This window comes from Sceloporus occidentalis, unplaced genomic scaffold (assembly GCF_023333645.1).
Source record: "Sceloporus occidentalis isolate IW3139 unplaced genomic scaffold, rSceOcc1.0.p SCAF_6, whole genome shotgun sequence".
NCBI lineage: Eukaryota > Metazoa > Chordata > Lepidosauria > Squamata > Phrynosomatidae > Sceloporus > Sceloporus occidentalis.
Window position 1 is genome coordinate 117667181 of NW_028316986.1, and position 12812 is coordinate 117679992.

Here is a 12812-nt window from a genome sequence, read left to right on the forward strand (position 1 = left end):
CATAAATAAGTCGACCTGGATTTTGGGGTCAATTTTTTAGGCATAAATTTTTAGACGTATAGTCGTGTATATACAGTACATCAAAGCAGGACATGTGATGAGGTGAAAACTGCCTGCTATCATTACTTACCCCTAGTTAATAATAATAATAATAATAATAATAATAATATTTCTTTATTTATATTCCACTTAAACTCGAGGAATCCAAGCAGATTACAGCAGTAAAACAAGATACAATTAAAAGAAAAAAGCTTTAAAAGTTCCAAGATCCCTCCCCCTATCATAAAAACACAACAAACACTAAAAAAAGATTAAACCAAAAAAGAGGTTAAAAACAATGGTGTACAATAACAATTAAAATGAGATAAAATTTCAAGCAGAGTCTGGGTAGAGTAAAAGGTAAAGATGGAGAATCATGGGGGGTGGGGGGAAAATTGAGGCAGGTCAACAAACATGTTCTAATCCGGAAAGACCTGCAGGAAGAGATCTTGTAGTATTTATGGTTTATAGTTATTGATTTCATTTTCTTTGTTACAATGATAGTAATTTTTGTGCCTTTTTTATGTTAATATTTTCAAGATTAACAAGATTTTTGTGATGGAAAGAGGCATAGAAATCTAATGAATTAATTAAACAAAAAATATGCAATTTGAAGTTGAAGGCCGTCATCCATGGTTTTTGTGGGTTTTTCGGGCTATGTGGCCATGTTCTAGAAGAGTTTCTTACTGACATTTCGCCGGCATCTGTGGCTGGCATCTTCAGAGAATACCAGTCACAGATGCTGGCAAAACGTCAGGAAGAAACTCTTCTAGAACATGGCTACATTGCCCGAAAAACCCACAAAAAACCAAATATGCAATTACTTTTTTTTCTTATTTAAGGTAGCAGTTATGGGATGGTGAGATGATCTGGACTTCTTACTCTCCCCTGTTGCCCCTGTATTTCTATTTGTCCTAAAGTTGCCACTGGAGGAAATGATGATGGGAGCGAATAGCAGGTTTTGGGGACTTAAAGTGGGTTCCCTCATGTTGTTGTCCTCATCCAACTCTTCTACCATGGCAGTTATTTTCTGTCTCATTTCATTTGTCCCTGAGACAATTAAGAAGTAATAACTTGCCAAATTCATTATTTTATACCCTGTACCTCTTTAATGCTAAGGTCCAGCTTCTTCAACTGAAAATATAGCCTTCTCTGCCCCAGCAGGAAAACATCTTGGACAAATTTGTCTTGGTAAAATCTACCTGCACAAATCTTCAAAATCTTGCTATGGCTGTATCCTCACAAAATGCAGTGTTACTCGAAGGACCAGTAGGATGTGGCAAAACATCCCTAGTCGAGTACTTGGCAGCAGTTACCGGAAGGACAAAGCCACCTCATATTCTCAAAATTCAACTGGGAGATCAAACTGACAGTAAGGTAATGGAAAGCATGTTTCTGCCATCTTATAAAATAAAACAATCAACTCAATGCATGTATACATTTTAAAATTGAGTAATACAGTTGTGATTGCTCAAGGCTGATGTTGAGTTTTACAGAAAGCATGCAGTTTTACTAAAATGGGTTGTTTTTATTATTATTATTCAAATATTATTCAATTGAAGTTCTGGAACTTTTAAACTGCAGAAATGAAAGACATGTTAGTAATTTAGTTCAGATCATAGTAATAGAAGGAAATCTAGGCTCACGGTTGTTCATTACCAATTAAATAGTCCATTTCCCACTTAATATGATGTAAATTCGAAGCTGTATTATCAAAATACATATAGGGTGCTTCTACCTTCTCTTAATTTTTTTTCTTTCTAAAGCTAAAACTCATCTAGGAAAGATTTTTGGGTCATGATATACATTAGAAATAGTTGATTGTGATTAGAACCTCAGATCATAGGTAATTTTCAAAATGTCTTGTGCTTCTCTTGCACAAAGAAGTTCAAAAATGTACATAGCCTTCTCTGATTTCTAGCCTATCTAATTTAAAAGGGAATAAATCAAAAGAAGTTGTGCTTCAGAAATTTTTCATTTTTTCAGAAATATTTTAAGGCATATGCAAAGTTGTATTTTTTTTTCCTAATTAGATTTCTCCTTCTTATTTGATAGACGTTACTGGGCATGTATCGTTGTACAGATGTACCAGGGGAGTTTGTATGGCAACCAGGGACTTTGACCCAAGCAGTCAGCAAAGGTCATTGGATACTCCTGGAGGATATTGATTATGCTCCTCTTGATGTGGTATGTTCCTGTGTTTTGTAGCGGTATTCTGTAAATACCTGAAATGAAAGTCATTGTTAGCTTTTCTGGAGATGTTCCATGATAGCACTATTAGTAAACGAGAATCCATATCTGTAGGGCAGGTAACAGTAATCCTATTATTTATTATTATGTTGGTCTTTCAGAAGTTTTTATGGTGTTGAGTTCCCTGTCTTTCATATATAATGTTGCTTTGAAGATGTACTAGAATATTCAATAGAACTAATTTCCACAATGTTCTAGACATCTGGATAGATTTTTCTCCTAATGCTTGCATATAGTTTGTCAGGATTTTAGCCTAGAATGTACTGTATCCCTGATGGTTCTGCTGATGTAGTAAGTTTAAGCATTTTTTGTTGCTCATCTGGGAAGAGTTCTGCCAAAATATTGACATTTGTCAAGACCAATCACTTTGGCAGTGGGAAAAGAAGAGACATCTTAGTGCATCTCAGTCCCTTGTGTCCCTTCCCAGATGACTGATGTTGCAATGCTGGCTACTCCTAATTGTCTGTGGGACTGACAGTCCAATAAAAAACTGTCTATTCAGCTTTGTATGAAAATTGTGTGTATTATTTATCAGATATTGTTGTTGTTGTTGTTGTTGCATGCCTGCAAGTCATTTCCAACTTACAGAGACCCTAAAGCAAACTTATCATGGGGTTTTCTGGGGCTGAGAGCATGACAGGGAGTTGGACTGGATGGCCCTTGAGTTCTCTTTCAGCTCTGTGATTCTATGAGAGCGTGAAACTTGCCCAAGTTCACCCAGTGGGTTCCCATGGCCAAGCAGGGAATTGAACCCTGATGTCCAGAGTCATAGTCCAATGTTCAAACCACTAAACCATGATGGCTCTTTAATGCAGGGATTGGCAACCTCCGGCCCGCGGGCCAGATGCGGCCCGCGAAGGCCTGGCTACCGGCCCCCGGCTGCTCTTGCCGCGGCCGCCCGTCACGGCTTTTTGCCGCTCTGGGTGCCGCCATTTTGGGCGGCAAAATGGCGGCGCCCATAGCGGCCTCTGGGGCTATGGGCGCCGCCATTTTTTCACCCAAAATGGCGGTGAAGTCTCGCGTGACCTCGGGGGAGGTCGTGCGAGACTTCGCCGTGATTTTACCGCCCAAAATGGCGGCGCCCAGAGCAGCTGCTGCGGCAGCGGCGGCAGGCCTCTAGGAGGCTCGCTGCCGTCTCTGGGACCCTCCAGGAGGGCTCCCAGGGCGCCGGGGGCCTCTGGGAGGCCCGCTGCCATCCCTGGGGCCCTCCAGGCGGGCTCCCAGGGCAGCAGGGGGCCTCTGTGGGGCCCGCTGCCGTCCCTGGGGCCCTGCAGGAGGGCTCCCAGGGCGGCAGGGGGCCTCTGGGAGGCCCGCTGCCGTCCCTGGGGCCCTCCAGGTGGGCTCCCAGGGCGGCAGGGGGCCTCTGCGGGGCCCGCTGCCATCCCTGGGGCCCTGCAGGAGGGCTCCCAGGGTGGCAGGGGGCCTCTGCGGTTCCCGCTGCCATCCCTGGGGCCCTGCAGGAGGGCTCCCAGGGCAGCAGGGGGCCTCTGGGAGGCCCGCTGCCGTCTCTGGGACCCTCCAGGTGGGCTCCCAGGGCGGCAGGGGGCCTCTGCGGGGCCCGCTGCCATCTCTGGGGCCCTGCAGGAGGGCTCCCAGGGCGGCAGGGGGCCTCTGCGGGGCCCGCTGCCGTCCCTGGGGCCCTGCAGGAGGGCTCCCAGGGTGGCAGGGGGCCTCTGCGGTTCCCGCTGCCGTCCCTGGGGCCCTGCAGGAGGGCTCCCAGGGCGGCAGGGGGCCTCTGGGAGGCCAGCTGCCGTCTCTGGGGCCCTCCAGGCAGGCTCCCTGGGTGGCAGGGGGCCTCTGCGGGGCCCGCGGCCATCACTGGGGCCCTGCAGGAGGGCTCCCAGGGAGGCAGGAGGCCTCTGCGGGGCCCGCTGCCATCTCTGGGGCCCTGCAGGAGTGCTCCCAGGGTGGCAGGGGGCCTCTGGGAGGCCCGCTGCTGTCTCTGGGGCCCTCCAGGCGGGCTCCCAGGGTGGCAGGGGGCCTCTGGGAGGCCCGCTGCTGTCTCTGGGGCCCTGCAGGACGGCTCCCAGGGCAGCAGGGGGCCTCTGGGAGGCCCGCTGCCCTCCCTGGGGCCCTCCAGATAGGCTCCCAGGGTGGCAGGGGGCCTCTGCGGGGCCCGCTGCCGTACCTGGGGCCCTGCACGAGGGCTCCCAGGGCGGCAGGGGGCCTCTGCGGCGCCCGCTGCCCTCTCTGGGGCCCTGCAGGAGGGCTCCCAGGGCAGCAGGGTGCCTCTGGGAGGCCCGCTGCCGTCTCTGGGGCCCTCCAGGGGGTCCTCCAGCGCTGGCAGGCCCCCCCCAGCTTTTTTGCCGGTCTCTGACGGGGCCTGGGGCCCCGTCAGGGGCCAGCAAAAATGGGGAGGCCTGGCCCCCGGAGGGTGGAAGCTCCGCCCCTGGCATGCGGCCCCGCCCCTGCAGGGTGGAAGCTCCACTCCCAGCACACAGCCCCGCCCTGGAAGGTGGAAGCTCCACCCCCGGCACGTGGCCCCGCCCCAGAGGGTGGAAGCTCCACCCCTGGCACGTGGCCCCACCCCGGAGGGTCGAAGCTCCACCCCTCGGCTTCCACCCCCCAGTCGCCTGAGGGACAGCAACCCGGCCCCCGGCTCAAAAAGGTTGCTTACCCCTGCTTTAATGTAATTTAATGTAAGATATCACCTTACTTTAAATCTCTACTGCATTCCCTGTATGTGTGGAAGTCAACCTTTAGTTGGTTTGTATTTAAAAAGCAGTTGGTCAGTAATGAATCATAGAATCATAGAGGTGGAAGAGACCACAAGGGCCATCCAGTCCAACTCCCTGCCATGCAGGAAATCTCAATTAAATGAGGCATTCACATCTTGAGACATTTATATTTGGTCATCTTTTGAAAGAAGTCATTAGTTTCCATGTACTGTTCGATGAAATGGGTTGGTGTGAAATCTATATGATTAGGAATATTAGTATGAGATGGGATCTGTACAGTTCCTTGAGCAAGAAGATAACATTCTCTTTTGTGCAAAAAGAATGGGAAGTGTCCATTAAGATTTTCCTGGTACTATGTCAGATTTGGTGCAGGGGGTTTGTGTTCTTTCATGTTTGGGAGTGGCTTTGAAAGGAGGATGCAGAAAGCTGTGGAAAGACTAGGTAGAATTCCCATTATGTGTATAAAACTGTGCCTGTGCCTTAGATACTGCACTTTGAGATAATATGCCTGTTTGGTTTTTTGTTTTGTTTTTCCTGTTCTTTAGATATCTGTGTTAATTCCTCTTTTGGAAAATGGTGAATTATTGATTCCTGGACAAAGTGATTGTGTACAAATGGCTCCTGGATTCCATCTTTTTGCAACAAAAAGGTAGGAAAATATAAAACTTGGATGCTTTTGTGAAGACTGTATAAGGAGTTGATGAAGATAGCTGTATAGAAGTATTAAAATCATGTGCATCATTAAGTATGCACACAAATAGTCTATTTACGTGAATCAAACTAGATCTAGCATTTTTTTGCACAAATGGGGATGATGAGGAATTAAAGTGGATGAGGAATTAAAGCTGCATGTATTGGTTATGTCTGGAGCTGTGATTCCTTCAGCTGTAACACTGCAGTGTGGGAATGCTGTAGAACTCATGGCAAGTATAAAGCAATTAGGCTTATTCTGTGTAGTTTAAAATGTATGTTTCTGGTGTTTTGATAATGTAGACATTAAATTCTAATTGGATTAATTTAGAGTCTTCAGTTACGGCGGTGGTTGGTACATACAGCAAAATAGTCATGCAGCTCTTCTGGATAAATATTGGACAAAAATTCAACTGGATAACATGCCTAAAGTTGAACTCAAAGAGGTAAATGGGGAGAGGAGAAGCAATATTTCATGAAGTTTTTCTTTCAGAGGTTTTTCTGTCAATATTCCACTCAGTTTCATTTAATTTTTTTTTCTACTCCTGATGTTGTAGCTAAAGAGGATAAAATGTAATGACAAGAAATGTTTAAATAATTCTGAAAGACCCTCAGGTTCAGTGTTGGGCAGCAGTTGTTGTATATGTACCTGACTGAGAATGAAGCCCTGTTAAAGCAATGGGCTTGCATCTCTGTAGAGATTAAAAAGATCTCAGTACTAGTGTCTCATGGTTTCAAATTTTGAAATATTTTCAGCTCAAAGTTACATGCTTTTAAGGGAGGCCGTTTGGACAATACTGAATCAAAAATGTGTTTACTACTTAGATTTGGGCATTTCTAATGTTTAAAAATAATATGGGAATCATGGTTGTGAATCTGAAGAAACTAACACTTAGTGGAACTGTGTGGGCAACTCCACCTTTCTTTAAAATAATTGATTCCTGCTTAGAAAGAAGCAAATTGTTACTTGGTTTCTAAGAGAATCTTGCTGCTTAGGCCATTGAATTTGCCTCAGAGAAGTTTTCAGAGAAAAATCAGACACTGGATAATGCTTACATCAAAATAAATGAATTTCTTAAGTTGTAGTCACTTTAAGGGCACTTTAAGTGTATAAAATGACAGATTTCCCCCATGTCTGCCACTTCATACTGCACACAGGGTGCTTGATACAGCTTGTATTTTGATAATTTCTGAAGCAAACCTCATTTTGAGAATACATAGTAGGTTGGATCCAAAAGTGCCTTTCCACAAGGAGAAGGCATCGTCTGCAGGTTGAGTCATTTCTCACTTGGTTCACAATCCTCTTGAGAAAAATGAGAATTGTAATCCAGAGGTGTACTTTGATTTGTAGTGGAGGTTGCATCTCAACAGACCAAATCCTCTGCTAGTTCTTGTACCACAGATATTAAGCAAATTCACCATGAGAATTTTTTTCCTGCTGTTTCTCTCCCCCCCCCCTTACCGTTTGTCTTTGGATTCAACTTAACCAGTTTGAGTAGTTTGTTGTTGTTGTTTTTGTTTTAATTAAAGTTTCTACAAGGAACAGATTTGTTCCCATTCCAAAAACTCATATCCATGTCTGAATAAAGTTCATGTAGCCTGAACCCACATAATTTAAACCATGCATAACATTTAGGAATGAAATGTGTGTTTCTGCAAGTAGGATTGTGTGTATGTTTGTATGTTCACATGCACCAGTCGGTTGTGACACTCAATTGCACACATCCAGCAGTGAGAAAAATGACATGATAGTCCTGTTTCCTTCTCTGTGCAATTGCATGTAAGATTGTCTGATCTTCGCTGTATAATTAATGTCTAATGAACTCTCAGGATTGTATTTTCTACACTTAAGGCAACATTTTTCATTCCATGAAAATCTAATGAATTGCATGACCATTAAAGCATTGGAAAATAATTACTTCAGCTTATGTTCTTTCCCTTTTCAGATTCTACAGAGGAATTATCCTAAACTTGCTGCAGTATTGGACTGTTTATTAGACATATACATTGAACTTACTAGTGATAAACATTTGTTGGAAAGCCACGTTGCAAGAAATGATGCCATAATGGAAGGCATACCACAATTTACCAAATACAAAAAGCCAAGCTTAGAGGGCAGAGAACTATCCCTGAGGTATTTTAATATGCAGTTAAGATGGTTTATCATTTATGTTGAGAGTGGCAAATTAACTTTAGAAAATAACTTTTTAGGGTTTTAGAAGACATTTGCCCTTGTCTTGATTGAAAAGTCCTTGTGGGAAAGCATTAATGGAATAAAAATGTGGTGAGTTGGTGCTTTTCAGGAAAAAAAACCAAGAATAAGTAGACAATTAATAAAGGAAGAACGGAGTTGCAGTGGTATACAAATGGGGGGCAGAGTTAAATAGACAAAAGTACCATTTGACTGGGGATTTAATATTTCTCTCGTTTTAGGGATTTGCTGAATTGGTGCAGTAGGATTTCCTTCAATTTTGACAGCGCTCCCTCTACTGCGCTGAATATTTTTCATGAGGTATGACTATTTGTTAACTCATTCTTGATTTTTAGATTAATTTCCTTAAAGTATGAAGCCAAAGTGGATCTAGGTAGTAGAAGACTGGTCCAGAACTTTAAATATTTCTTACTTATGGTTAGTTATGAGTAGCTGCAATGTAGTAACATTTGTGATTGTAAATCACACCTGGAAGAGGAGGAGATTGCTAGAGATACTATTTTTATATGGTTTCATCTCCAGAGCTGTTGTGTGTGTGATGAATATGTATTGGCTGATAATATACTTTGTGTTTTTTCCATGAGGCCACAGCAGTGATAAATAGCAGGAGGATCGGCTGTATATTATGGCTACTATAGATTCAGATACTACATAGAGATAGGATAATTTATTTTTCTTCCTTCTTTCCATTGACAGGCGTTAGACTGTTTCACAGCTATGCTGTCCAAACAGGAGAGTAGAGTGAAGATGGCAGAAGTCATTGGAAGCAAGTTGAACATTTCCAGACATAAGGTATTTTTCTTCACCTGTTTCCTTTCCTTGCAGCTGTTTCATGGAAAAATGTGACTCAGTCAGTGTCTGGGATGGAAGACTTGTGCAGCTAAGGCAGCTTAGCTTCTGTTCTCCTAAGGAAGATTTTGGGTTGTATTTATTGAATAAAAATCCTGTGGGTCTTGAAACTGATATAAGTTGAGAAGTGTAGCCTTGGTATGACATGGAGATTTGTTGCTAACATAATAAACACACAGAGAGAGAATGAGACAGCCAGACAGACACACACTATTGGGCTAGGTTTTTGACTCTGGGGCAGTAAATTTTTAATACTGTACTTTATGGTATAGTAAAGCTAAAATTAATGTTGATTTTAAAAAAAACATATAGTAAGAAGGTCCCTTTTAAAAATATGTGTCAAATATAAAGGTAGACTTAACCCCAAATTCCAGGTTGGCTCTCTCCACAAGTGACCTTTTGAATTTGTGAATTGTGGCAAGGAAATTGGATAACTTATAGGGACTTACAGGGATGTGGTGGCTCAAGTGGTTAAGACGCTGACTGTTGATTGCAAGATCGGCAGGTAGGCAGTTTGAGGCTCAGGTGCCGCATGATGGGGTGAGCTCCCATCACTAGTCCCAGCTTCTGCCAACCTAGCAGTTCGAAAGCATGCAAATGCAAGTAGATAAATAGGCACCACTTCATTGGGAAGGTAAACAGTGTTCTGTGCAAACATGCTGGCCACGTGATCGCAGAGTAGTCTCTGACAATGCTGGCTCTTTGGCTTAGTAAGGGAGATGAGCATCACTCCCTATGGTTGGACATGATTTTATAACCTTGTCAATGTGAAATACCTTTACCTTACCTATAGGGACTTAGCGGCAGTACAGACTGGCACTTTGTGTTAGCCTGACCACATACTAGGGCTGCAGAATGGCTGAGCATTCACACACTCCAAGCCCTTGTTCCGTTGCCCATGCACCATTATGGCGTGCCCCCGTCAGCATGATGATGCACTCCGCCTGTGGCGCTACTTCTGGGAAGCAAAAAGAACCCGCCAGGAAGCAGGTTCTTTTTGGTCCTGCCAGAGGCTGCGGCTTCTGGTTACTGTGGCCTCCATCCGGGGCTCAAAGGGGCAGTGTTGAGCCGCCCGTCTGTCGAGCCCCTTATTAAAGAAAGATCAACTAAGAGGAAGAATAAAGGAAGATTTGAAGATCTGACAACATGAGGGATATAAATCAGCATACAACCCACTTGGTTAACCTTATATAGAATGTATGAAAAAGGTAGAGGAGATGTAACTATTTATGGATTAAAGAACTAGTGGGTGAGGCATGTACTTTTCAATTTATATGTAGAAAGTAATATCAATTAATGAAGGCAAGATGAGAATTTGTTAAGTGTAAATAAGTAAACATTACTAGAGATATTAATGAATAATTTGTGAAGATAATATCAATAGTTTTTTTAAAGGGGGAAAGGGAAGGTAAAATGTCTAGTTGGGATAAAATAAGCAAAGTTTAAAAAAGGAGCGGTGGGTGAGTGGAAGGGCTTGAGATTCAAGTCGAAGTGTGTATAGTTATATCTTGTATGTATTGTATGTTTTTTAGATATATATATATATATGTATGCATGCATTATCTCTTAAAATGTCAATAAATATTTAATTAGAATAAAAACACTGTACTAAAATAAAAGCTAAATACAGCACTACAAAATAAAAGTGAAGGATCTCGTTCACCCAAGAACCAAATAAGTCTTACTTTTATTTAGTATGCAGAGTTCAGTGGCTGGCATCCCATTAGTGACTTAACCTGCATGTAAGTGCAGCTTACTTTTTAGTACAGTGTGCAGAAGGCTTGCCTGTATGCTCTGTACAAAAGCCTCCCTTGCCTACCAGTTGCCAAGGTCTGAAAGAGGCAACTGCTCCACCTTCTTACCAGAAGGAAAAGGAAGGAAGACAATCTGACTGCTTTGAGCTCCTGGAGGAAGAAAGTGCACTTCGTTTGAGTGTATACCTTCATTTCTTCCCCTTCCAGAGCTGAGACAAGCAGCTTTTTTGTGGTCTGAATCACCTCCCCCAGTGGTAAGCAACAGCAGTCGGGGCCTTCCCAGGCTTGACAGCTGCTAAGTGTTGAGAAGATGTGGGACTATGTGTGCAGAGCTACACGTGCATGTATAATCTCAGACATTATGTGTGTTTATTTATTTATTTTTGTAGGCTGAATACTACTGTCAGCTTTATAAACCAGAAATTGTAATTAGAGAGCAAGAGGTCTGTGTGGGAAGAGTCCAGCTCTTGCGGAAGCAGACACATGCTTTACTTGTACAGAGGTATTGATCATTTTACAATCTTTTAAATTATGGGTCAGACTGCATGTTAAATTTATTATGAGGCAGGCAGCTCTCTTGTTTTTCTTTAAGGCAAGTGGTTGCTGCTCCAGTAGTTTGAATTTGGGCCATCACATACAAAGAGATGACACTTAACCTTCCTTTTTTAGCCTATTTCCTCTTGAATTTTCCTTAAGAGGGCTGAGTTGAGCCTCAGGACTTCTGAATTAAAAAAAAAAGTCATATAGTTAATGTAATATGTAAACTGACCCCATTTTTCTACATATGTGTGGTGGTGATTACAATGCCTTATAATTACAAAATGCCATGGCCACATTTAAAAAAAAACTATAATCTGGTTTTCTTGAAACCTGATCTCTCTCTCTTTCTCTCTTTCTGACTATCTGTCTATTTGGGGAACCAGTGGATGAAACGTGCATAGCACTCTTTCATAGACACATATTTTAATAGATTAAGAATGTAGTAAATTGCACCCTAATTTATCTTTAAGCATGTATATGGAGTTTTAAAACTCTTTTATCCTTTCGGAACTGTTTTAATTTTTTTTAGTTGTTTAATACATTTCTATCTTTTTTAAATTATTGACTAATTTTATTTGGAATTGTTTATATTTGTTTTATCTGTTTGCCACCCTGAGAACTCATGATAAAACATTTTAATAAATAATTAATATATTGGCAGGAAAAAGTTGACCTTTGCACCAACACGTCCATCTTCAGTATTAATTGAGCAGCTTGCTGTGTGCATTGACAAAGGAGAACCTGTATTATTGGTGGGTGAAACAGGGACCGGTAAAACATCTACTGTTCAATACCTGGCCCATATTACAGGTAAAGTGTAGTATATAATCTTGGAATCTTTTGCCAAGATGCAGGAAGTAATTCATGAACTGACTGAGTGCTTTTTGTGTCTGTTTTGCAAGGACACCGTTTGAGGGTAATCAACATGAACCAGCAGAGTGATATTGCAGATCTTTTAGGAGGGTGAGTGGCTAACAGTTCTGTAAATTGCTTTTGACAGTTCCAGCAATTTGTCATTTTATCACAGTCATAAGTTCACAACTCTTGTTCGATACAACAGGTGGTATCCAAATAGTGCTTTTACCTGAGAATGCTTTCTGTGAGCCGAACAGGGAAAGGATTGATTTTTCCCTCCCTCCTCAGCACTGTCCTAAGTCTTTTTATGGTGTCTGCTGCAGCAACCTTGGGCATGGATGTCAAAGGCTGCAGATAGACAAAAAAGGGGAAAGTTTTGTGTGAGCAAGTTGGCTTACTCGTGTTGCCCTTTGTCCCATCTTGTTCTGGAGGACTTTCCTGATATACACATGCATCCCTGATAGATGCTTTCAGCCATTTCAGTAGACGATGCCTCTCTATCTTTTAGGATTGATGTGTAGTGCTTGTGCTGTCCTTTTGACAGCAGATCAGCTCAATTCAAAGCAAAGCATAAAAAGGATTCTGCTGTTGCATTAATGCATAGCTGCAATTTTAATGTATCTTGTAACTTTTTTTAAAAATCACATTTGTGCATTCCAAAACATTACCAAAACAGCCATTTTGTATAGTTATTCTCCAGCTGAATAACTTACAGTGTTCAGCGTGACATCTTCATTCTGCATGGCTTCTTAAAAATGTGTGTCTGATCTGTATGAAAGAATGTTTCTGCATGGTGATTTATATCTTAATGGCTTCTAATTCATTCGCTGTGATGTAATAAGTCATTCATTCCAGGGATCTGTTTTCTGGAGTTGTGCATCAGTTTTTCTCCAGCAGAGATCCAAGAGGGGGGTAGGGAGTAGTAAGCTGACTTTTGATTTGGAA

General features: G+C 42.6%; 1 protein-coding gene across 2 annotated transcripts in view; it reads left to right on the plus strand.

Annotated features, from left to right (window-relative positions):
• Positions 1-12812, plus strand: part of MDN1 (midasin AAA ATPase 1) — a 173294-nt gene that overhangs the window by 17008 nt on the left and 143474 nt on the right. Inside the window, exons 6-15 of one of the 2 annotated variants that reach the window (XM_089530729.1) lie at positions 1201-1416; positions 2095-2226; positions 5513-5616; positions 5989-6103; positions 7604-7791; positions 8091-8169; positions 8566-8661; positions 10862-10974; positions 11674-11822; positions 11915-11975. In XM_089530729.1, the coding sequence (XP_089386855.1) occupies positions 1201-1416; positions 2095-2226; positions 5513-5616; positions 5989-6103; positions 7604-7791; positions 8091-8169; positions 8566-8661; positions 10862-10974; positions 11674-11822; positions 11915-11975 (1253 nt within the window). The remainder of the gene's footprint in view (positions 1-1200; positions 1417-2094; positions 2227-5512; positions 5617-5988; positions 6104-7603; positions 7792-8090; positions 8170-8565; positions 8662-10861; positions 10975-11673; positions 11823-11914; positions 11976-12812) is intronic. The other variant, XM_089530730.1, reaches the window with a different exon arrangement.